Source organism: Alligator mississippiensis, chromosome 6 (assembly GCF_030867095.1).
Source record: "Alligator mississippiensis isolate rAllMis1 chromosome 6, rAllMis1, whole genome shotgun sequence".
Classification (NCBI taxonomy): domain Eukaryota; kingdom Metazoa; phylum Chordata; order Crocodylia; family Alligatoridae; genus Alligator; species Alligator mississippiensis.
This window is the reverse complement of record NC_081829.1, coordinates 7,532,285-7,558,512: the sequence shown is the minus strand read 5'-3', so window position 1 is coordinate 7,558,512 and position 26,228 is coordinate 7,532,285. Positions and strand designations below refer to the sequence as shown.

The 26,228-nt window shown below is 43.9% G+C and overlaps 1 protein-coding gene and 1 long non-coding RNA gene across 2 annotated transcripts in view; one reads left to right on the top strand and one right to left on the bottom strand.

The window, feature by feature from the left end:
- Positions 1-26,228, top strand: part of LOC132251123 (uncharacterized) — a 122,210-nt gene that overhangs the window by 93,706 nt on the left and 2,276 nt on the right. Inside the window, exon 3 of the long non-coding RNA XR_009462937.1 lies at positions 13,446-13,677. This is a non-coding gene — a long non-coding RNA (uncharacterized LOC132251123). The remainder of the gene's footprint in view (positions 1-13,445; positions 13,678-26,228) is intronic.
- C6H1orf94 (chromosome 6 C1orf94 homolog) lies at positions 1,707-24,855 on the bottom strand. The gene is made up of 6 exons (XM_006267951.4): positions 24,549-24,855; positions 8,903-9,573; positions 7,521-7,690; positions 5,311-5,385; positions 3,332-3,516; positions 1,707-2,005 (listed from the first exon to the last, which is right to left on the bottom strand). The coding sequence occupies exons 1-6, from the start codon at positions 24,791-24,793 to the stop codon at positions 1,933-1,935; spliced, it is 1,419 nt and encodes a 472-aa protein (XP_006268013.3). The 5' UTR covers positions 24,794-24,855; the 3' UTR covers positions 1,707-1,932.

The window sequence follows — 26,228 nt, the reverse complement described above, 5'->3', positions numbered from 1 at the left end:
CATTTATACACATGCTCCGCGAGTGTGGGGAGGAGGAGGTGCTTTAATTAGAGTGGCTCCAAGAGCTGCTTTAATTCAGTGGCTGAAACATCTTGTGTATTAGTGTCCCTGCGCTGAAAAATGGCAGTGGGAGTGCGTTAACTAAAGCTCATCGAACGAGCTTTAGTTAAAGCAGCCCTGCCGCCATTTTTCAGCGCAGGGATGCTGATACACGAGATGCTGGAGTTGGCTGGAGCGCAGTAATTACCACACTCCAGCAAACTTGATTAATCGAGTCTGCTCCAATGTGCTGTAATTAAAGTGCATCGGAGCAGCCTTGCTGCTCGTGTATAGGCACTCTCAGTGTCTGCAGGTTAAAGCTCATCAGCTTGTGCTACATGCCCTCTGAGCATCTCAAAGTTACACCACTTCAGGCAAGGGTTAACTCTGGCCCATGCTGCCTAGCTCAAGTTAGGGTAACTCCAGTCTACACCACGGAAATAAAATGAGCAATTTGTAGTCCTCCAGCATCCCAGGATGCACTGCTCCTGGCCCTCCTTTCTCCTCACTCCAAAGCAGGGATAATGCAGAGGTGTCCTGACTCCTAGCCACTCCCAGCTCACCCACCTTCTAGTTGCAAGTCAGCACCGGGCAGGCAAGAAACAGTATTAATCTTTAACGTATGACTGTTCATAGCATGGTCTAACTTTAGCACTGCGTAATATCCCACCGATCTAGCATGAGCTAGGTGTAATGTATAACTTCGCTCTAAAAGCATCCCCTCAGAGGGGTTTAAATTCACATCTCTTACATGGGAGAACATTCTGCATAGACAAGCCTTAAGTCCACCCTCCCCGTGCGCCACTTGGATCCCCTTCCCCTGCCTGATCTGTTGCTCTTATTTCTGTTCCCTGTCCTGTGCTCTTTGCCTGATCTGTTCCTCTGCCTTCTGCTCCCTGCCTTATCTGACACTGTATTCCTTGCTCCCTCCTCCATCTGCTGCAAGCCATAGATGGAGGTTGCTCATGCCGACACTTTTGCTAAGGGGTAGCCACTGTTGCCTTCAGTGAAGACCTCCAGACTTTAGTGCACGGAAGGACTGCTATACTACCAGCTCCAGCCTGGTAACACTGCAAATTGTAGGCTGTGACGGGGGCTTCATTTACAGATTTAAAAGACAGAAGAGACCATTATGATCGTCTAGTCTGACCTCCTACACAAACACAGGTTATGGGATTCCACTCTTGTTCTGCACATAAGCCAACAGCTTACTGGTTGGTTGACCTACAACAAACATCCATCAAAATCACCTGCAGACAGCCTACTAACGGGCTCTGCATTGATGATATAGTATCAAACAGCAGCAGGTTCGTTGCAGGGACAAAAGCTCACTGTTTGCACCCGAATCTCTGAATTGAAACAGAGGGAACGTAGTCGAGTAAACTTCTTCATACAAGCCTCCATGATTTGATCTTCCGTAGGGCTAAAAGTTAGATTAGCATCAGGGTTCCAGATGTAAGATACAATCATGCCAGCCACAGAGGCAAGCAACCTAGCTATTGAATGCCTTGGTGTTAATCTCATTTTGAACACACAACTAGAGTTATTACCTCTGAAATGCGTGGCCACGCTCTTGTTCTATCAGCCATCTTTTTTACAGGAAAAATTCAATTTTAAGCAGCTCACGCATTTGTCATAAATAAAACATTTTTATTATTTCTCTCCATCTTACAAAAAGAGAAAACTCTCGTTTTCTCCCACTAAACAAAACTCCTTCTTGTGGATGGATTTGTTGTGTAGGTGTTTTGTAAGTTCTTAAGTCATGCAGGATCATTATAGACAGAAATCTTCACGTTGGGGAAAATACAAAGGAAGTCCTTGCTTAAACAGAAAATTCCCAACAGTCTTTGAAGCTTTCCTTTCCACAAGTCTTGCAGCAGAAACCTGACTACTTCAAAAGTTTATACCACTCACAGAAGAGAAATATGGATTAGTCCTCAGAGATCCACCCAGCGTAGAATTAAACCTAAAAAAACAAAATTTCAAATTAAATCCATCCAATCTTTTTATGTCTTTCTTTGTATTCTCCTTCTCTTGAACTTGTTCTCTCTCCCCCACCCCACCCTGCCTTCCCAGCCCCTCTCTCTGTGACATTGAACTACATTTAACCCTGTTCTGAGGACAGATAAATATGGTGGAAGACCATGGGAATGGAATATAGATAAGTACGTTTTTGCATCTTTTGGTATCTAAATATCTTTAAATTCCCAAAGCGAAGAGACTAAAGCTTTATGTAGATATTAGATTTTTTTCCTTCCCAAATTTTTCCCATTAGTATTACAGACCAGTGGTCTTCCACCATATCTAGCTGTCCTCAAAGTACAGTTAAATATGGTTTAATGACATTGCCACAATAAGTGAAACTATAGCATCAGGAAGTGTTAACTGAGGGTGGAACAAATTCTGTAGACCATGAAGTCCTCTCCTCAGAGGAAAGGAAGAGTCTTCTCTCTTCCTCCTCCTCCTCCTCTCCTCTCCTCTCTTCTCCTTCTCTCCTGTTTTGCTTGCTGAGCATAGCAAGCAAATTGCTTTGCACGGTTCTTCCTTGGCACTACCTCCTCAGGCAATATTTCTTACGATGTCTTGACTGGGGGATCACTATTTGGCAGCCTTCTAATAAAGCTCTCCTGAGAGTTCAAGAACTTGAATAAACATGGAGACAATAAAAATCAGGACAGAGGCTTATAGGTGGGATATGAAGAGGTGGTCTATGGGCAACCTGTATCATTGCTGCCATTAGTGTAACTTTTTTGTGGCAAAACCAGAACTTGAGTCTTTGGAGATATTTCCCACTCTGCAGAGACCTGTTGATTTTTGATGAAACTTTTGATGGGGAGGTGTCAAGGAGAATTGTTTAAAATGTATTTGTTTCAACAATATCAACACAATTCATTTTTTTACCATTGGAATGTGTTCTTTTTATCAGATAAAAAACATTTTGCTGTGCCTTCTTCTTACAGTGCCTCATTTTTCTTTACTTTTCATCTTCTAATTTTAAGTACAATATGTAGATGTCATGTTTTAGACCACAACGTTTCAACTTGATCAAAATAAATAATTCTAGATGTCCTCAAATCAAAATTGAGTTATAATTTCCATTCTGGGATAATGTCATTTTTTTAAACTCTAGCTTGGAATGAAGGGAACTTTAACATGCTAGCAGTCCCCACAGGATGGTGATCCCATTTTTTGACCATATCTAGGCAGCAAACTCCATTTGGTTTTGCAATAACTCAACAAACCCTCCTGTAAACTGCTAACCGAACTATTCAACACGTTTGCATGGACATACCCGTATAAATGTGGGAACTGATACTGTGGTCCATCACCTGCCATTGCTGGTGGATCACGTACATTGCTAGATGGCTTGAGGAGGTTCCTCTGCTGGTATGAATAATTGGGATGGACCAGAGGGACATAGTTCAATAGAGGGGTGTAAGGTGACCGAAAAAGGTGCTGCGGATTGTAAGGAGTTACCTGTAAGGGAAGGAAATGTAATATGAGAGATGAGGTGAAACAGAATCATTGGGCGCAGACATGTTATATTTGTCATGTGAAAGCACTCTACAGCCATGCCCTTAGCTCCAGTCCACCTGCCCTACCCTCCAGTGCCAGCTGAAAAAACCCAGACTGAGCTCCCTCTCCTGCTCCCATTCTGAAGGCAGCACCAAAGTTGGGAGTGGAGAGGGGAAGGGCTAGAGGAGAACAGCTGCAGACTCACAGCAGCTCCAAATTGCTCCAAATGTCTCTTGGGTCCGGGGGATCGCTGTAACTCATGGCGCTTCCTGCAAACCGCTATGAGCTACAGTGGGGAGCTGCACTTCTGTCTGTGCCCATTTAGAGCTTGATCTTATAAGTGACATTTGGAATTAGAAAAGGCTGAAATATTTCAAAATTGTTAACGAGGTTGTGGTGGGGGGAAGTTTGCTATGTCATTTTTTATAAAATCTTTCATTTTCTTTATAACCACAGGCTGGTTGTAATGTGGGGGGGAGGGGGGAGAGATGACTACATGCCTATATCTCCTAAAGCAAGGGAAAGATTCTTTGGGTGAAAAAGCTTATGAACTTCCCCACCCATATCGGGTTAATTTTGAACAGCTGAACCAAACCTTCAATTCCTCCCAGTGGCACAAGTGGTTGAGAGTACTCAGCACCTCCCAGTATGCTGTTCACAAGACAGTTAAGGCATTCATGTTATTATAAGTGCCAACAAGAACAAAAAAAAATCTTGGGTCACTTCCTGAAGAAGCCTTTCCAATGGCACAAAAATCAAAGATCTTGTACCAGACAAGGGTTCCTCCTCTTAACTGCTATGGATTTTTTTTTTCTGCAAAGAAATAGTGATGCTATTTAGGTCTGTCTCATCAGGCTAAGTGGGAGAAAAGCACTCCTTAGATACATCTTTAATTGGATAGAGAGCTGCAGTGATGTTTGCTATGATATGCATAACTATACAACTTTGACCAAAACTGCCCAACAGAACTTAAACTAGTACCTTGGACTTCCTAGCTCTGTTGAGTTAGCCACTGGAACACACTGGCCCACATGTATGGCTACAGTATTGTGTAACATTTCTGTAGGATATTGCACTTTTTTTTTTTACTCCCCACTAGGGATAATACTGTAGTGCTTGTGAGACACTGACTGTTATGCTTTCAAAGTGATGGCATGTTAACTTCTTTCTTAGTTCACGTTTTAGCTTTTATAACTACTGTGACTACTTCTTCCTCTTTTTTTTTTTTTCCCCTTTTCTTCTTTTTTTAAGTGTCCAGCTGGAGAAACTCGCTTTCATCTGACCAAAAAAGTTGCAGTGACATGTCAGATCACTTCTGCTGAGGCTCTTCTCATGACTTTGCAAGCCAACTCCAGCTCTCTGCTGTGCCTCTTACTGTCGGAAAATATCTTGCAGCAGCCCATCCATTGTTTTCATCATTCATAAATTAACTTAAAATAGAAATGCACATTTCAGAAGGCTGATTGCGCTGTTCTTTAAAAAAAACCAAAAACCCTTTCCTGAGTTAATCTATAATGGAACATAAGCAATTTGTTTTTTTAATTAGAGATTTGGGGCCAGGTCCTTGACTAGTGTAAAAGGTGTAACTCCGTACAGCTATACTTATTTACACCATCTGAGCATCTAGCCCCCAAATCTATTTTTGCGAAAGCATCAACGTCAGTCATGCCACATGACAAACTGCTCTGACTAATCTATTGTGCTTAGCATCTGTGTACTGCAAATTAAAGCATATCCATAACCATTTAGACACACCTGTCTTGAATAGCATCCTAGAGAAGGGTGTATAGTCTGCTGATATGGCATCCGCACTCTCTGATGATACAAGCCCTGTTAAATATACATAAGACACAAGTATGAAACAGGCTGACTTGGTATATTAATTATTGCTGTGCAATACTTTGCTTTTTTTAAGGGATGCTATCTGTTCAAAGGAGTGACATTTATTCGGTACATGTAGGCCAAATTCTCTTCTTTACCTCCCCAAATATGGGTTTCTTTTACTGAATGCTCCACCATATTTGGGAAAGAGCTCATTTTTCTACAGACTTCAGTGAGAAATGAGAAAATCATGAGGGCACATAATAGCTTAGTCCCCACTATGCATTCACCTTTGAAGGAAACAGCTCAGCTCTATGAAATGCAACTGCATATAACAAGGTACAAAAATGTACCCACAAAAGGAAGAGCTGAGATGAGGCCTACAAAAGAAGTTAGCCCTAAAAATAGGATTTTCAAAGGTATTCCCGGTGTTTAGGTGCTCAGAGCTAAGGTGAGTGCTTCAGTCTACTTCTGAATAAACCAAACTCATTTTTCATGGACTGAGATGAAAAATGCTATTATGAGGCAAAAAGATCTGGGTCTAGTTGAGGATCTTTGCTTCTTGCACAAAAGGAGATGACACAATGGGATCTCTCGAGGAAAATGAGAATGGCACGTGCAAATAAGCCAAAGGGTGATGAAGCTCAGCCAGGTAGGGGGGGACTCGTGTGGTTTGAGCAGGTTCTAGGGTGACAGGCAATGAGCTGTGGGCACGTAAAAGACAGAGGACGGACCTGCTTTCACAGGCCTGTTCCACCTTGCACATGCTCAGTTAAAGAAATGGAACAGGCCTAATAGAAACTTTTTTCTCACAAGATGAATTTCATCTGCTAAATGCAAAATCAGAGATTCGAATGAAGGGATAGAGAGAAATCGATCAGTCACAGAAACTCGGAGTTTGTCGTACATGACCCACGGATTGTATCGTTTGGCAAACACGCCATGAAAGCTTGTGGAATCAGTACATCTGTCTGCTCTAATGAATGTTAATAAACCTCAACATAGCATCTTTCATGCACGGGTCCTAAAAGTCACCATATTCAGTAGGAATCTGTGTCAGTCTGAGGATCCATCTAAATTCATTTCACTGAAGGACCCAGGATCACAATCTGGGGTTCTGCTGAGATACCTTCAAATTCAGGCGTTTGATTTATATGTGGACATGGGATTCCACTACAGAATCCTACAGGTAAGAAAAGTAACATCCTACTAAAAGACATGGCTATAGGTTGGCAAGTGAAAAACACACATAACTGCAAGCCAGAAATAAGAAACTAGTGAAATTCTGGATAGGTTACAGTTCAGTGTGTTTGTGTGTGATATATATGTATAGATAGATAGATAGATAGATAGATATAATCTATAGATATCTATCTATATCACAGAGATAGATATAGATAGATATATCTCTAATCTAGAGATATCTATCTATATCACATCTATCTATCTAGATAGATATCTATAGCTATTGATATAGAAATCTATATCTACAGATTATATTTGTAATAGCTATATATCTAGATAGACATATCTATCTATAGATGTAAATATATAATCTATACATATAGATAGATATTATATATATAATCTATAGATATAGCTAGATAAAGATAGATATAGATATCTATCTAGATAGATATTATATATATAATCTGTAGATATAGATAGATATCTATAGCAATAGATATTATATATATAATCTATACATATAGATAGATATAGATATCTAGATAGATAGATATTATACACACACACACACACACACACAAACACACACACACGTGTCTATACACATACACACACTGAACTATGACCTATCCTGAATTTCACTAGTTTCTTTTGTTTTATTTTTGGCTTGCAGTTATGTGGATACACACACGCACAAATAAGATAACTCCCAGTGCAGTATGAACATACCCAGTTCACTAAACTACAAGCACTTGGCGTATGTTTTTTGCCTCACAAATTCACTTTTTGTTTTAGTGTTCATAGCTGGACATCGGTCTAGTTTCTACACCACAAATCACAAGGTAGGTTTCAAAGCAATGGCAGCTAGAACCACAGCTTTGTCAGTGCAGACTGCAGTATATCCCAGACCTCACACAGCCAGAAAAAGGAAAGGGGTATTTTTATTTTTGTATTACCTGGAACTGTGGGAAACCCGAATGGTTTGGAAAGATGGGAGGTGGAGGAAAGTTAAGGTTAAGCCAAAAAGGGTGGTTTAACGTCGCAGTTGTTGAATTGGTAGGAAAACGTGGTGCGAAAATGCTTCCACTGTATTTAAAGCTGTTTTTGTCTGGTGGTGCGGTAGTTACTGTAAAACAAAATGAGGTTAAACACATTGTTAACAGACACGCTGCACTTTTCTATGCTCAACTGCCGATTGCTCCAATTAAACAGGTTGTGCTTCACCCATAAACACAATCTGCTTAAGGTCTCAGCTACTTCTCCTGGCTACAGCCCTGCAGTGCTGAGACCCAGATTCAAGAATTTGCAATTCAAACTCACTTGTCAGACCATTAAACTCTGACCTTAGAAGACCTGGATCAGACAATTTAATTGTCTGAGTCATAGGTATGAATGAAATTGCTCATTTAAAGTAAGAGCAGAACAGCCCCTTTTGCCCCCAAATCAAGAAACTTTGCTCCAAGTTGAAAACCCTTCTTGGGGTTAGGAAACAAACAAGTGGAGTTTTGTTCGTGTTAATTTTTGAGCATCTCTGAGTCGTGATACAGCTGGCCCAAGATTTTGAAAATGGAAAAGCAAGGTGCAAACATAACTGGTTTTGCCTGTCCTGAGTCATGCAAAAGGATTGATTTTTTTTTTTTTCAGCACGTTCCAATAAAAGAGACTGTCTCAGGTTGGAGAGTCATTTTAAAATACAATAATTTCCAAAAGACTGTAACCATTTCTGGAAAATACTGGCCCAGGAGGTTAGCTGAGCCTTTCAAGGAGTTCAAGCTAACGCAACATGGGGTGAATGGAAGGGCCTGTTGACTTTCTTCGACACGGGACTACATTATTCATCATTCATTATCATTTATCCATCACTTTGTTTATCCCAGTGTAGCCCATGAAGTTAAAGCATCCCTTTGATGTTATACAAAGAGAAGGAGACCTGCCAGGTTTATCGCTAAACAAAATGGCACGAATGCAGTAGATATTCAGCGGGGAATTGTTTTAAACAGCATTTCATACTGGCTTCTTTGAAAAGGATTTAGTTAATCCATGCATTCAGAGCTTGATAGTCATGGCCATTCTGAACCTGCAATATTACTACTTGGGAGAAGGATCCTGGGTTGATCCCAGCAAGATGAGAGAGGGAGATCAGGTCTGACAGGAAATACAAAGTCCCAGTATGGAAAAAGTTGAGAACCACAGAGCTAATCGGGTATACAAGGCTTTGGAAGGACACCACTATACGGCCACACTTGTTCATGGCCTCTCCCTCTAAACAGCTCCTTATTTGTTTTATTTTTGCCCATCGTTCCTAAATCCCATTCACCCACCATCTCATGATACATACCTGGAGTCTGTAGCGCCTCAGTCACTAAGTCAGGGTTGGTCTTCGGGCAGATCTTGGAAAGCCCTAGGATCTGCTTCTTCTGTCCTGGAGCTTGACTTTCCGCGGTTGTGGTGGTTAAAGGGGTTGCTGCTGCGCTCTCCTTCTGGCCAAGGGAGCTGAGTTTGCTATTTTGTAGGAAGTCCTTGACCGTCTTGGCTTTCTCTGCCACTAGCTGCTTGTCGGGAGCTTTGGCGGTCTCCGTGTGCTTCACTGGAAACTGCACCAGTAACTTACTGATCTCTAGGTTAGACGCTTCTATGTTAGTGATGCCATTGTCCACCCCTCTTGAGTTCTTGCTGCTGCATTTTGCAAGGCGTGAACTCTCTGCGATGGTGGCTTTTGTAGACAGCTGTGCATCACAGAGAGCTCTTAGCTTCCTCTCCCTTTCTTTGCTTCCAATCATGGCTTTGTACACACTTTCCACTCCTTCTGTTTCATCTAGTAACTGGTCCCTGTTGGAAGGTGGAATCAGGCTGCTGTTTGAAGCTGTCTGACTTAAGGTAAAGTCTGTTTTCTTGCCTTCCTTTAAACCTTGCATTTCTGTCTCATTAATGGTCTCCTGTGTAAGGCTCAAGTATTCCTGTTCCACCAGAAGAGAAATTTCATCTTTGACACAGTTCTGTTCCAAGGATCTACATGAAAGAGAGAAATCTAACATAGATAATGCACATCCAAAAGGGAGAGCTGAAAATCACTTGGATGAAAATGCATTAATGGAGGGCAAAGAATTATTCTAAGATATGTGCTTAAAATAAAGAGAAGACATTTGGATCTACAAATATATACATATATATACACACATATACATATACGTATATAGATGTATGCATGTATGTATATATATATGTATGTATGTGTACATATGTGTGTATATATATTATGTGTGTGTATTATGTGTGTGTGTATATATACACACACACATACGTGTATGTGTGTATGTATATATACACACATATACACACGCACAAATATATCTCTCTGGACATTTGGATCTACAAATATATACATATATACACACAAATATACATACATATATATATATAAGTGTATATATATGCATGTATATTTGTATATATATACAAATATCTCTCTCTATATAGATATATCTACATATAGAGATAGCTATATCTATATATAGATCTATACACATATCCATATATTCCTATATCCCTAGCTATATCTATATTTCTATATATATAGGTATATCTTTGGAGATATGGATATATGGATATGTGTATATATGTATATATATATAGCAAAATGAAGCAAAAGCTTTGTCTACAGCAGGGAAATGATCCATGGCTGATCGTGGGGGCCAGTAGCAGAAATAGGTGTTTTTCTTAGCATAGATGATCATCCATCAAGTGATGAAAGAGAAGAAAAACAATATCGTCTTTTATCAAAAAATTTCTTCTCTGGTGCTGACATTTGAAATGTTGATAAAATTGGATCAAACCTTGGGGGGGAGAAATAATCCTGTTTTTTACAAAGTTCAACTGAAGCCTATTTAGGCAGATAAATGACCCTTATGATAGGAACAGAGCACGTAACCACTAATGAACTTTTATTCTTAAACTAGTCTGAGGGAGGGAAGTTGTATTCTCCAGTTATTCATCAACATGAGACAAAAGAAAGAAAGATGAGCGACTTGCTTCATGACAGAAAGAGATTTCACAGCTAAATGAAGTATTAAACCTAAACCCTTACATTCCAGTCCTGGCTAAAAATTGCTCAGACTATCTTTCCTCCCTGTGATTACTTAGGGGACCAATCCTTTAGAGAAGGAGTAAAACTAACAGCAACACAAATGTTTGCTGGAAACTTTGGGGATAGTTTAGAGGCTGATTAAGGCTGTTTTAAACCAAATGAACTGGACCTTCAGTGCAGTCTGCAGAGATGTTTGCTGGGATGGGCTGGAAGAGTCAAGCGGGTGTTTTGAGGATGGAGCCCTGAATTTGAAGGCACGTGGGAAGTCTCTGTCATCTGCCACTTGCAATAGTTCTTTCTCTCCAAAAGCACTGAATTTTTATTTTTAACCAAACTGAACACTCTGGCTGTAGCTTTCAAACATAGGCACACAAAGTCAGGCTCCTAAATCAATACTGCTGACCTAAAAGTGTCTGATTTTTCCAGAGGGGCTGAAAACAGTAGAGCTGCAGCCCAGGACCCCTTTCTTGTTGGAGGTGTCTGGATGGGAACCCCCACACCAAACCCTAGTGAAGCCAACAGGGCCAAAGGAATTTGCACACCCAGAACTCGTTGCAAGATAAGGGCTCTGCATGTCAGCTTGGACCTCTGTTCACTCAGCATTTCTGGAAATCAGACCACTTCTTTGTGTCGAATCAGGAGGTTAGGAGCTTAATTTTAAGCATCCTTGTTTGAAAAGCCTAGTCCTGTGTGTTTAACAGGACCAATGGGTTAAGTCTCAATGCATTTTTCTGTGACTGACAACAAGCTGCAGGCCGCCACTCCAGCTCCTAAACTGAGCTCCCCATCTCTACTCCATTGTGTTCACCTGCAGCTCCTTAAGTCACTCCTCTGCAGTAATTTTGACTTAATCCTTCAACCCTCTGTGAATACCCTGCACAGTAAAACCTGATCCCTCAATCCTGGAAGTAAAAACCATCTCTGCATTATATGCTGTGCTCTAGGGTCCCTAACTGCAGCAATATCATTTGTCTTTCAAGGCCCTCATTTTATAAAGGCTTATCCGTGAGCCTGGTATTACAAGCATGTGCCTAAACCTTTGCAGAAGCAGGACCTAAATTTAAAGTCCACAGCACATTAGAAAAGAGAGCTGGAAAGCAGGGGAAGATTCATGGAAGATCACTTAGGACCAAGCTCTTCAAGATATTTTGGGACCTAAGTACCATCCATTGAAAGTGTGGGACTCAGAGCAACTCCATGGCAAAACCAAGTAGTTGATCCATGCATTAAGTCAGTGTGTTGCATGGAGCTGGGTAACGGCCCCACCTGGGATGAATTAGCGGCTTCCCAGGTGTTGAAGTGCTTAGTGATGAGGAGAGGTTGTGTGAGGGCTTGGAATAGGGATAGGACTAGGAGCGGGGTTTGCTATATGAGTTGGTATTTGCTGCACAGGTAGTAGAAAAGTCCTTTAAGCCAGATAGTAAGACCTGGTTTATATATCTTGATTGCCAGGTTAATGCAGCTGTGTTGGTGCTGGACCAATGAAGGCATCAGGGGTGGGAGTGGAAGGAGGGACATGCTGATCCAAGTGCAAGCTTCCTCAAGGCCTCTAGCTGGTGAGATCCAAGCAACCGGGCAAGCTAGGGTAGGGACAGGGCCTGATGCTGGACTTGGGGAGACCCTACTCAGGGCCAGACACAGGCAGGAACAAACCGAGCAGCCACCCGAGGCCTGGACAGAAAGGGAACCCAAAAATGGTAATTAAAAAAATTATTATTTAATATCATTATCTCTAGCGAAGGGGGGCTCTATACTAACAGTTCACCTGGGGCCACCAGGAGTCTAGGTATGATGCTGACCCTACTATGGTCTAATTATTGGGTTGGTCTAATAAAAGATATCAAATTCACCCAAGGAACCTTGTCTGCCTATATCCTTAGACCAACACGGCTACAACCTAAGACCCTACTATGTGGCATTTAGGATGTTGCAGCCTCATATGATTACGGTCATACACCCCTGCTTAACCCTACCCCTCTCCCCAGGGAACAGCCCCACCGAAGTCAAGGGTCTACCTGTACATCTAAAATGGGGATTCTCAGCCTCTTTAGACTCAAAGCAGCTCTTGATTGACTCGAGACATCCCGTGGAAAATGCAAGCTCTTTGTTTTCACTCATTTTTTTCACTACAGAAAAATAATAGAGAATCCTTGTGTTGCAGAGAGCTTAAAAAGACTTCGACGGGTCAAATTTTTTTTTAATATTATGGATTCCTATTTGAAATCTCTGGGTTAATCCTGTTTGTACACCTTGTAGCACTAATGTTTTGTGGCATCTGATAGCACCCTTGGAAGGATCTCAAGGGTGCAACAGGATCCGGGCTGAGAATCGCAGCTCTGGAGTTAAGCAAACCTGTTTGCAGGGCTAGGATGGAACAATGCTGTTGCTATTTATCTATTTAGATGTATACCTGCCCTATCCTAAAAGGTTCAAAGTAGCTTACAGAAATGGACAAGCAACCCACAGATAAGAAATAACAAGCTCCCCAAATGATACTCCAAAACTTCAGACCTCCTCCCTACCCCACTCTCAACTACCGTGCCCCAGCCTAACACCCGTAAAAGTAAACTCTTCAGCCAGCCTCGACTGTGCTTCCCAACTGGTATTTCCATCCAGGTATATGAAACCTCTTCCATTACCACTACATAGCAAAACTGAAGATGAGTAACATGCTTTAATCTGTATGTGTAAAGTCAAAGGTGAGAGGTGGGGACATTGGAAGGGGGAGGCTTTTTTTTGCCTGGGGCTTTGACAAAAAAAATCCTAAAAAAATCTTTTGGCCCTTGTTCACCAATAGACTGCATCTTGTGCATCTGCAAAGTGAGTGTGAAATACTTTGGAAATTTAGGATGACACTGCTTATCCCTGCTTCGTCCTGGTGTGTGGGTCTCCCTGTGCCACAGCAGCGTCTGAGTGCCACAGTCCAGTAGTGCGACACATCACCTACAAGCCTTGAACACAAAGGATATTCCTGGCCGAAACCGCTACATGCAAGGTGCCTGACAGTGGTGAACTGGAGCCATTTCATGGTAAGAATATTTTTCTTTTTCTTTTAAGCACATTTTAATTATGGATTTGCCCAAAGTAGCTCCCTATTCCAAAGTGCTACTTCCCTCTTTTGCCTCTGGCTGGGAGTGTACCGCTCACTCCTTTCCAAAAGCAATTATAACTTAATGCCTCGTCTCTTCTTCGTTTGGGGGCTTGGGTGCCTAGGCATGTGCTATACATGTACCTGTGTCTAAACAGGCTGCTATACTTCTGAGCAAATCATAAATGATACATTTTCCTAATTATCTTTGCTTATGGAATAACTCTATAATTAGGGTTTTTAAACTGCATGGCTCTTCCCCTTCCTTTAACACCCCCCCACGACTAACAAATTTCAGTGCAATACTGCAGAAATTAAATGAACAGATGGCTCTATGTGATGTATGTGTACTTTTTTTTTTTGTATGAAGTGCAGCCTTTTAGTACAGTATTTGAAGTGTACAACCTTCCCCATCCTCAACCCCTGCCCTCCCTGACTCTTACTGGTGTTGCTTTTAGCATTTCCAGTTTCACAGGCTGCAATCTTCATCCTGAAACTCTTCACCCATATACTTGTATTTGTGTGCCATCAATGTCTGTGTAAGTTTTGGGGGTTTCTTTTGGTCAAGCACACGCCCTGCCCCTCTCCCCCTCCACTACAAACTGGCATGGTCAATGTTGGCATCCCACCAGGCTTGGGGCGAGGGAAGAAGGGGAGAGCAAGGAAAGGTGGGGGTTTGTGAGCTCAGACTTGAGGTTTTTATCCCTTTGGAGAAAGGGAGGTGAAGAAAGTAGACTTTGGAAAGAGGGATGGTTACCGGGATGTTAAGGGCACCAAGCTGCCTGTATCCCCATTAAGCAAAAAGAATAACTGTTTGAAGGCAACATGTGAAGCTAACTGCAAACTGGGTTGAGTGGTAAATAGGAACTGTTTAGAGGAATCTGGATGAGCAAAAACACAGGCCACGCTCCTAGGATGGAGGACTGTATTTCCAAGACAGCAGTGACTCAGAAGGACTTTGAGTCATGGTGGATAATCAAGTAAACCTAAGCCCTTAGAGCAACACGGTATCTAAGACGGCGGATGTGTTACTTGGATGTATAAGCAGGGGAATGCTGGATAAACGTAGACGCTGATATTGAAGCCACGGCACACGGCGCACCAGTGAGAGCATTTACTGGAGCACTCTGTCAATCTCTGGTGTTCACACTTCAAAAAGGATGCTGACAAATTGGAGAGGATTAAGACAAGTGCTACAATAATGATAGAAGGGATAGAAACCCTGCCTCATGGTGAGAGACTAAAGTTCACCCGAGAAAAGGTGCAGAAGGGACTTGATTATGGCCTAGCTACATGGGGAGGAGTCTTCTAGCAGGAGAGTGGTCTTTAATTTAGCCGACAAAGTCAGGCTAGAAACAAATGATGGTAACAGCTCGCGTGGGGGAGCAACTTGCATCAGGATGTGATGGACTCACCTGAAGACTTTAAATCAGGACCGCGGTGGTTAACAGGAGCTGCACTAGTTCAATCAGCAGCTATGGCCTGGTGGCAGGGATCACAAGGTCAAACTCTCTGACTTGTGCAAGACGGAGGAGATGAGCAGAATGGTACCTCTGGGCTCAAAGTCTATGAAGGCTTGTTGCTGCCTATGATGCTGGATGCATTATTAGGAGTACTGATAATAAGCAAAAACATCCCCTTCTAGCATCCCCCACATAGCACAGTGTTTTTTAAACTATTATATGACTAATCCCTGGATGTATAAGGCCAGCTTCCACAGAGCATGTGAAATGGAGGAAGGAGAAAGGAAAGTATGGGGGCAGGAGGGAAGGAGAAGGACCAACTCCTCTATGATATCTCAGCACTACTTTATTCTCAAAGCAGAGCGTGGCACTATAGCAAACTTAAAGGGATACATAACCAAAAAAAAATGTTTTAAGAACTACTGATGTGGCGGTGTAGCAGTTGTTGGTTGGCAACAGAGAAGGCAAGCTTTAGCACGAGATCTTAAGAGTGCAAAAGGATGAGGAAGGTATGGTGAGCCAGTGATAAGGCACCGGGGCAGTTGTCAGACACCTGGTTTCTATTCCCAGCTTTTGGGGCAGTCACTTTACTTCTATAACTCACTGAAGAGGGTTATATTTTCCTCCTCTTGGCTTGTGGCTGAAGAGCCTAAATGCTAGGTTTTGTAAAGAAGGGCACCTAGAAGAACATAAAAGTTCAAGCAAACATCATGTGCCAGCACAGAGTTGAAGTGCTAAAAAAAGAGACCCAAAAAGATGGGAAATTCCTTTTCCATAGGAGAATCCCGAGTTATAAATACTGTCAAGGCTTTCCTCTCTTGTGTGACCTGTTTCCCACTCAGCTAGCTGCAGAGAAATGAAGAGCCACGGGGCACACCTGTGTTATCAGGACAGCATGTGTCTAAGGGTTGACAGTAGCATGCAAAGGTCACAATAAATGATTTGCATTTCTATAGTGCCTTTCATCCACAGAGCTCTAGTTTTACCATGAACATTAAATCATGCAACCAGTGCCTGAAATGCCATCATTCCTGGGGAAAGGACAGTGGGGAGGGATGGAGATTGAAGTTTGCAGTCAAGACCATGCTCTACTCTGGCACAAAAGATGAGGGCAGGAAGTAAAAACTATGTTGTGCCCCCTGGAAATCATGGGAGGCAAATGATGGAAAGAGGGAATGGAAATTGCACATTGGACTTTAGAACCAAAGCTATTTAAAAAGTGTGATTAGCCCTAAATGATAAGGGGTTGAAGCCTCCACGGTTACAGCACATTCTCACACCATCCTGTGTTTTGGGGTTTGATACTGAGCTGGGCTTGACATTGCAGATACTCAACATCATAGGCGAGAAGACTGGCTTCATTTGCAGTTTCTAGTTAATTTTACACATTGTGTTTTTGTAGCATCGTGATAATTTAGGGAAATTACCGCACCCATCTGATCAGCAAACCATGTGTGATCTCTTTTTTGGAAGGTGCTGGGCATGTGTGCATCTCGATGCTACTAGCAGATGCACTTTTCTACTAGTTTTAACACCATCCTATGCCGTTCATTCCTGAAACAGCCCTTCAGCATGCCTAACTGTAGAGGAAAAGCCAGGGCAACGTATGAGTTGTCTGACTCAAAGGAGAAGAACGTTGTTAGTGCTGGGTGCTGACACAAACATGAATCTTTACTGAAGAGTTTCTGGCCTGCTGGAAAACAGAAATTGCACTGAAAGCCCTCCAATGTGGTTTGCTGCACATAAATGAGAGCAGGTGGAGAAGAATGCCCTGTCTGAATTGGCTTAGTAGAGAGAGAAACACTGATGCTAGTGCGTGCGTGTGTGCACACACATGTGCACACACACATGTACGCCAGTGCCCTCTACTGGCCAGAGCCTTTCAGCTCTTTGCCGTAGTCCTAATGCTGCTAAAAAAATTGCTGCTTTTGCTCAAATAGGAGGGGGTCGGTGCATTGGGAGAGGCAGCTCTGGGTTCTCTCCCTGCTGTTATGTTCTGGGTGATTATACCAAAAGTATGAAGGTTTGGGTTGAAGGCGAAAGGTTGGCTGGTTTTAATGCTAAAATGCAAAAAAGTTGGAAGACGGCTGCTCATAAGTATCCTGTGGGATGGAGATGGAAGAGAAAAAGCCTGGAGGGGAAAGCAGCTTTAAGGCAGACGCACACCAATATCCCTTTCATTCCAAATGGGAAGGAATATTGATCTGGGAGGATCTTGAGGAGGTTTGGAAAGGGGGTGAGGCTTGCACAGAAAGTGCAATGATGCAGAAGCAGAAAGAAATGTAGAACTGTCAGTGGCAGAAGATCCACCGCACGTGGGAAAAGCCTGTGTCGAGGAAGAGGAGGAGGTGCTGTGGCAGAGATGAGCTCTTTGCCGCTACTGATAGCGGTCTGCTGGCAGCTTATGGCCCATCTGTGCCGCAGCTACCATGAGCTAAGGGGCAGCGCTGTCTGCTGTGTACAGCACGGGCACCTGAGACGCTCCAGTGGCAGCTGATGTCAAGGTTTTGGGGATTGCAAGTTTGGATTTAGGCACCTCTCTGTACCCCCTGTAAACAGTTCAGGGAACTAAGGTGTCTCTTATGTAGATACAACACAGCTAACAAAACAGGACCCTGATCTCCTATGCTCCTATGGATACTTCTAGTGATGTGCCATCTTCCTATGTCTAAATAGTCCAATAACAAAGCTAGGAGAGTGAAAGTGTCGTTGTTTGCTCAAAAGATTGCATGTGCATTCAAAATGAACTCGGCAGCAATTTACATGAGTCAATATTTTAAAATAATTAAAGTTTAGTTGAATCAAGTGAGGTCACCAGGTTTGATCTGTGACTGCAAATATTGTTACAGATGACAAATTAGGTATTGCCTTAATTTGTGCACTGCAAGGGCTTGGGGTTTGTGTTTTGGTTTGGGTTTTTGAGGGTTTTTTTGTAATATGTAAATTTGCTTTGGGGAGACTGGAAGCCCGCACATGGGATATGGATGCTTTCATCTCCAAGTTCAAGGGTAAAACTTTCACCCACGGATCAGGTCGTGCTCACCCTACTCATGTGAGTAGTGGACTTGATTTTGAAGAGACTACTTATAGTGTCAGCAGTCTCAGCATTTGATTTTTTTTTTTGGAGCGGGGTGGGATCACTGACTACCGTATTTATTTGAATATAAGACAAGGCTTTTTCCACCCCAATCAGCATGGTGAAAAATAACCCATCTTAAATTTGCAACAAAGGAATCTCATTAAATGCATTGTCTATTGTGCTTTTTGATCTATTTAGTTTCTCTCCCATCGCTTCTCCATACTTTGAGGTATGTTTTAGCACCCTTTCCATCCAAAGTCTGTCTCTCTCTCTAGCTACAGGGGTGTACTTGGTAGCCCAGTTCTAGTTTTTTGTATGTCTCTCTAGCTACTACATTGATATCATCCATGTACAGGACACAATTTACCTCCCCCCTCCCAGGATCTTGACTTCCCTTATGACCTTATTTTTGCTTATTCTTTGTGCTAATGGTTTCATGCCGTGCACAGATAGTGGTGAACGGGAGCATCCTTGTCTCACCCCGTATGAATTTTAAAAGCCCCACTTGGGCACCCACTAACTTGGACTTGACTCTGTTCTTTATACAATAACCTTATCCAATATATACATTTCTCTAGGAACCCCATTTTTTCCTAGCACCTTGACTTGTAATCCTGATCCACTCTGTTATATGCTTTTTCTAAATCTAGGTTTACAGTAAATGTGTTCGTTTTCCATTCTTGAATGCAGGATAGTGTATCTCTGATCGCTTTGGATATCCTTCTACCTGGTCCTGTGCATACTTGGTCTTCATGCATTATCTTTTGAAGGTTTTTCTTCAAAGCCAGTGTCTTAGCCATTAACTTATAGTCCACATTAAGGAGTGTAATCAATCTCCATTTTTCAGGAATTCCTTCTCCCCTTTCTTAAAGAGTCAGATCACAACATCTCTTGTAAAATCTTCCCCTGCCTCTCCTGTTTCCGCTGTTTCCTCAAACACTTCCACTATATCCCTCCCTTTTCCACGCCCAAAACGTCTCATAAAATTTCATAGGCAGTCCGTCTGCTCCTGGCGAGTTCCCTCTTTTGTAGGTTTTTAAGCACTCCTCCACTTCCTTTAACCTGATCTTTTCTTTTATCTTCTTTGCTGCTTCCTCCTCTACTTGCTCTTAAATCTCTTTCAGCAAAACCATCATATTCTTCCTGTCTACTTCTAGGGCCTGCTTTAAATCGCAGGCCCAGCTTACCGATATTGTGGCCTGATCATGGTGGAGGCCACCATTTTTACGCCCAGATTGTGGTGCCCCACACCCCCTAATTGGTAGAGGGTGCAGATTTAGGGTCCGGTTTAATTGCAGCAGCAGAGGCTTTGCTCCCAAGGCCTCTGATTGCTGCTGAAAAGCCCTGCAGCAACAGCCTAGCAGCCCAGGGGAGGGGGAAAGGGGTCACAAAAGGGGCAAGGGGAGAAGAGAGCTTGGGGATGCGTAGGGGATGGGGTGTCTTCACCTATGGGCAGGAAAACGGGTGCAGGGTGATTGGGGGCTGCCTTGGCTCCGCACGTGTGTTCTTCCCTGCCCAGAGGAGCAAACACCCCTTCCCCTACACACCCCCAAGCTCTCTCTTTCCCCCTGTCCCTTTTGCTATTTCCCCCCACCCCCCCGGGGCTGCTAGGCTTTTGCTTCTAGCCAGGAATGCAGTGGTGACAGCGTGGTCTGGAGCCAGGGCAGAGCCATGATCTGTGCCTGCACACACCCCTGCCTGGAGCATGCGGGCTGCAGATCACAGCTCTGCCCCAGCCCCAGCCCACGCTGTCACCGCTGCAAGATCCCAGCCCGGCCGCAGAGCAGCTCTGAGCTTTGCTGCTCATCCTGCTGGGAGAGGAGTGGGGGGTGTGGTATAGCCACCCCACAATTCCCCACTGCCTCACCTAGGGTTGGGGTTGGGTGGGGGACTGGACTTGAAATGGGTTGGGCTTGTTTTTCAAGGCAGTGCTGCTTTTTTTTCTTCTCATGAGACTTGTCAACACTGTGCCTGACTGCCTTTGCATTCAGGAAGGCTTTCGTTTTCCCACCTCCCTGCCACTTCCAGCCTCCAGCTCGTCACTCCAGGCTGGAGCCCAGGGGAGTTAACGGTGGGAAGCTGCTTTCTGGCTCTGACTCCAACTCATTCCCCTGCTTTTCAAGTTTCTTTTTCATGATTTTTTCCACCCCCCTGTGTTTTCTTCCTTTTCCCTCCCTGGATCCTGGGCTCATTTATTTGCTCCACCTCCATTTCCTCTGCTTGTTTGACTTCTTTTTTTTTCCCTTTCCTCCCCCTACCTCTATGCCTGGGTTCTCTCCTGCTCCCCACCTCCCCTTCTGTTTCTTTTTGAGCCACCTCAATTACAGATATTAAACCCCCCTCTTTCTCCTTTCTTCCTTTCGGTGGGGCTTTTGTCCACCGTTTCTACTTCCCTTGCCCTCCTCTTCTCCCCACTGTCCCTTTCCGAGTCACGATGTTCCTCAGGGGATCTGACCTTGCTTGCACAAGCTTTGGGACACCTGCAGAATAGGTGTGTCCCCTCTCCCCCCACACACACAATGTTCACCTAGTGCATTTTAGGGACTCATGGCACTCTGCAGCTCTATGCCCCTTTCCTGCACATCTGTAATGCACCATGAGGAGACTGTGTGGACAGATGCCCTTCCTTGCTGTATTGCTTTGGTTGCCCATGGTATATTATAAAACCTCGGTGGGGCCCCAGCTGGATCATAGATGGGAGGTGCTGCATCCCACCTGGGCTGCCACTTGCCGGTTCTCAGCATAACTCATACCTGCCATAACCCCATTCAACTACCATATGAGTCTCGCACCTTCTCTACACACATGGCTCCTTGCACATTCAATTGAATCCACTGTAGTCTTCTGCCTCTAAATCCATAGACATTCTTACTATAATCACTTGTTCTCTTGACTTCTTTCCCCTCTTAATTTTTTCCTCCCACATAACTTGGCCTGTTTCTTCCAAAAATCTTCACACCCATGCCTGTTCCAGTAAGTAAACTCCCAAGTCTTTAAGTTTTGGAAAGCAATCAGGCTGGTGAGATGATCCTCCTGCACCTCCAGTATCTCAAACAGTACTTTGTCTGTGAACTCGGATCTGTTCCTCTTTGATCCTGTCTTCATCCCATCGTGGTTTGAGATTGCTTTTATCCGCAGTCTGTGATCCTCCCTGACATCTCTCAGTGCGTTTGCTGTGCTGTCCCGCCGTGCCGCTCCCGGTGGGCATTTCGTTGTGCTCCTGCAGCTGTCTGCCTCTCGTCTGACGTGCCTTCTCCTCCTGTTCCTGCTCTATCTCCCATTTTCCCGTGCTCCCGTCTTCCCCCAGAGCCAGTCACGACACCCTTCCCTTGGGGCCAAAAGTGCTTGATCTTGGCCAAAAGGGAGATGTTAATTGGAACCTAGAAAGATAGATCAGTACAGCCCATCCATCATAGTGCCCTTAGCACTTGTCTGCCCTTAGCATTGGCTCGTTTTGGTGAGCCACTATATTAAATACCCATTTACTCTCTCTTCACCCCCACATCTGAGCTGTGCCTTTCTTTCCCATTTCCAACGATTACTGTTCCTTCACCAGCCTTAAATGTCTGGCAGACCTCACCAAATAGGACCCCGAACACTTCACCCAGAATCCCTCTGTCACCCCCCCCACCCCGCCCCCCAGCCTGTTGCATATGATTAGTGTGCCCCCACCCTCCAGGAGGTGGAGCTGGATTAGGTTCCCCTGCACCTCATCTGCATATAGGCTTTGGAGGATCCTTTATGCGGGTGTATCTTGGAGTACACACACGTACTAAGCCGTGCCAAGCTGTGTGGTCACCTTGGCTTGAAACACTGTTGACTCTACTAGGGCCCAGTCCAATGAACTATGTGGCAAATCATGAGCCTTTTGGCTGATATCATGCATAATTTGTAGTATATCTAAAGAGGCTTCTAGTCTCTTGTGAGCTAAGATCAAGTGGGGGCATCTGAACCCCCAAGTCGCTGGGCTTGGGCCCATACATAGGATGCCTACCAGTGGATCTGGAAGTATCTGAAGTCCTAGGGTGAGAGCCTGGGATGGAGGACGCTCACCGGCTGTAGCATCATACATGGTGTTTAGTACAATTGAGTTCTGCCTGCTCAGTCAGTATGGTTTTTGGAACAATTGAGCTCTGCTCCATCGATTTATGATTTGAAACTGATTTGGCTAATTTGATCTGGAGTTAGAAATTTATAAAAATATCTAAATAGGTACAAAAGTGCTGCTTAAATGTGTTTATGGAGTATCTGTGCTAAAACTTGCAGCAGTTTCCAGACAGGCCAAATGCATATATTCTGGATGAACTAAGTCTATGGGTATGAGAATCTATAGTCATCTGCCTATATGCAAATTGATATCAAGGTTAGCATTTTCAGATTTGCCTCTCACTTTTGCATGTGTTTAGAGAGAGCAGTGTCTGATGGTAAGGGGTTTCAGGGGGAAGAATTTGGGGGGCAGAGGGCAAGGGGGCACTTTATAGACACACACACACACACACTTATTTTCCCTGCTCTTGCAGTAGGAGGTGGACAAATTCAAGTCGCATCTTCAATAATTAGTTTCTATACCTGGAAAATTATTATTGGGGGGATCATATTCGAGTAAATTAGGTACTTGAAAGACCAGTTGGCTGTTTGTAATGAAGCTTCTGTATGCTAGGAGCTGTACAGACATAGAACAAGACCAGCCCTGCCCCAAAGAGCTTACAGTCAGATAGACAAGAACAGAAATGACTTGCTGAACGTTGCCCAACAAGTCAGTGATAGAAGTATGAGTAGAATACAAATCCTATGGGACCAAGGCTGGTACCCCATTTACTGGACCCCACTTTTCTTTTCTTTCTTTCTTTTTTTTTTTAATGGATAGAAAATGAATGTGATGGGTCACCCCTGTTCCTAGGCATCTCCCATCATACGCTGTACCCTCTGGACAGCCCGAGATTGCAAATGCAAAAGGAAGAGTATTGCGGTATCCTCCTGTCTCCTCCCTAAGTGTGACAAATTCGGTGCAACTGCGTAGCGCGTGGGCAAGGAATTACGAAAGCTGGCTGCACTTGCTGTACCTGCTACATCAATTATAAAACTCAAAAGTATGTTTCTTCTAAAAATCATTTCATTTCTTAAAAATGGGGTTTTTCATTAAAATTCAGATGAATATTTCATAATTGCATGTAGGGTCTTGTACTGCCCATACTAATGGAGCATCTTCCAGGAGTGCATTATTGAGATGTACATGTTTCACATGTCCATAAAGATGTCTGGGCCCAGTTCTGTCATGTCATCTATGTGCTGGTGTGACTCAATTGACTTCAGCAGATGCTAAAGGAGAACGGTGACTCAATGTGCGATACCGTCTACAAAGTCCATACTGCATTTTGGATAGAGAAGGAAACGATGCGGAAGTTGGGACTCTTGGCTTCGAGTCCTGGATATACCACTACTTCCCTGTGTGCCATTGATCCAAATACTTTCCTTTTATTCCTCAGTTTCCCTATCTGTAAAATGGGGATGGTGGTACCAACTTGCCTCTTTGGGAGGCATCATGAATTCTGGTATTAACAATTATTTACTGCATCAGATTAAGATGGACCAGGTCTGTACAGCTGTTACTGGTATGTTGTGTTTTTGTTTAAGACCTGGGAAGTTGCCAACATGAGCTAATTAATTGCTGGGTTTGTTAATTTGACAATTTTTTTTTTTCCTGCTGCAGGAATGTACTATAAATATTGTCCTTTTTAATTTAAAGAGTGTACCTTCTTTCCTCCCCACAACTTACCCTCTGGAGCGAGACTTGGCAGAGAATTTTTTTTCTGCCAAATCCAGCTTTTCTTTGTAAAGATCAGCTGTTTACAGTAGTTTCCTTATAACACTTTAATTTTCGGTTCTGCTCTTTTGAATGCTTCTTTTGCTTCTTCCTGTAAATATTTTGATTTTTTTTTTTTTAAAGCTGCTGTGGGGAACTGAATGCAGCAGCTGCTTACTGTGCTTCAGAATTAGATGTGGCTAGACATCACAGGACGTCATTTTGCATAGAGAAAAAGGATCCTCTTCAGCTTCTGTGATTTGGGCTGTGAAAATAAACCCCTTCTCAATCCTCTTCCCCTCCCACCCACACCTCACCCCCTACCCCCCAATTTCTCTTCTCAACCATGTTGAAAGAACATTTCATGTATTTTTATGCCGGATCCCAACCTGCTGTGGGCCACAAAGCATAAGAGGGGGGAGAAGCCATTTGAATTGGAGAGGGGGTGGCAATTTGAAATCACTCACTCTTGGGAGGCCCTGAGGGTCTCTGGCGGCTCTGGGGGGCAGGTAGGCTGGAGGAACAGTGGTGATGTAGGCTGGAGATCTTCGGAGAGACCTTGAACCCTCTTCCAGATGTCATGGCAAGCTTTGTCCAAGCTGTCCTGAGGAGTGTTGTGGTGGATCCAGATGTGCCGTGGGAACGGCCCCAGAGGGAACGGCCCTTTGGGGCTTACTGTCGGACCCTGGGGCCCGTTTTCACCTGTGGGCATCTCTTCGTCTCTTTGCACCCAGAGACCGAAGGCCAATTTTTTTTCAAAGAAAGGTTTCCTGCGGGTACGGAACGGAATGAATAGCAACAAGCCGCGGTAGCTCGGTAACCGCAGAACCCCCGGGCCCGGCAACGGATATGAAGGATAACAACCAGAAGCAGCTGTCGAGGTCCCAGCAGCACCCACCCGACCACACGTAAAAGGGAACGCCAGGTCTTTTTAGGAAGACTGAGAGCAGCAGCCGCCGAGGCGTCTTGCAGATTCGGCCAGCCCGCATCTTAAAACAGCCCTGATTCCTCCCTTAGGTTGAATTAATTTCATATTGTATCCTGGTGCCCAGGGGGCTCCTTCATCCCTGTGGCCCTTGACATTTGTGTCTCTTCCCAGATGCCTATGTTGGGTCCCCTTCTTATCCTCGGCAGTATAGGCTGAAGCAAAGAGGTGGGGTGGGCATGCAGGGGATGCTAGAAGAGACAAAGGCAGGAGGTATGGATGTCCTGTAGTGCCTTGATCTCTGTGGGGGGAGCAGTGCGTCTCCCTGGTGCTCCTCACTAACCTCTAAGCCCTGGATTGCGCCAGGTCCTAGCAAACAGTGGGGTCCAGTGGAGAGCCCTTTGGCATGAAGTCCAACCTACGCTCTGCGCTTGGCTTGGTTGCTATTTGAGCTTAGACAGCCAATGTAACCCTCTTTACTGCTCCTCTTCCCCATCCAGCTGTTTGTCTGTTTTGGCGATTTTTTTGGATTCTTCTGATTTGTCTGGGACCAGGACTCAAGTGCTAGCATAATATCACTAGCTGTTCCTGCCATTTTCTCTTACCATCGCTACAAACCGGTCCAAGGCATCCTTTCCCTTGTCTTCATTGAGTCTTTTGCATGCTTGGAGCCAGGAGTGGAGCATCTCTCCCACTGTCCTGGACTGTGCAAAAGAACTAGCTCCGATTCTTTTTTTTTCTTGGCGTTTCCAGCGGAGCTGGAGATGTATACAAGTTAAAATGGGTTTACTGCACATGGCTCCTGCTGTTTAGGTTGATGCATTTCCACAAGATAGACTGGCTCCTTGCAGAACTGTGCGTCTTTCTACAACTTCCCCTCCGTGGATGCGGCTAATGGTATGGCGGGGGAACGTGGGGCATCTATTTCCCCTTCCACTTGCCTCGAAATTCAGGGAAGATGTTGCTGGGAACTCAAGCGTTTATTATGGTGTGACCAATAGAGTGTCCTTTGGTTCTCATGGATGGGTCTGAGCTATGACATTTTGGAGCTTGTCAGCATTGATGAATATTTGCTTTGTTTCTTTTTAACACTTTTCCTATGCAGCACCAGGCACTAGCCATTTACAAACACAAGATACTGGAACATCACTTTCTATTTTAGTAATATGCTGCCTTCATGCACTAGCCATTTTTGCCCTTTACTAGCTCGGATGTTTGAGTG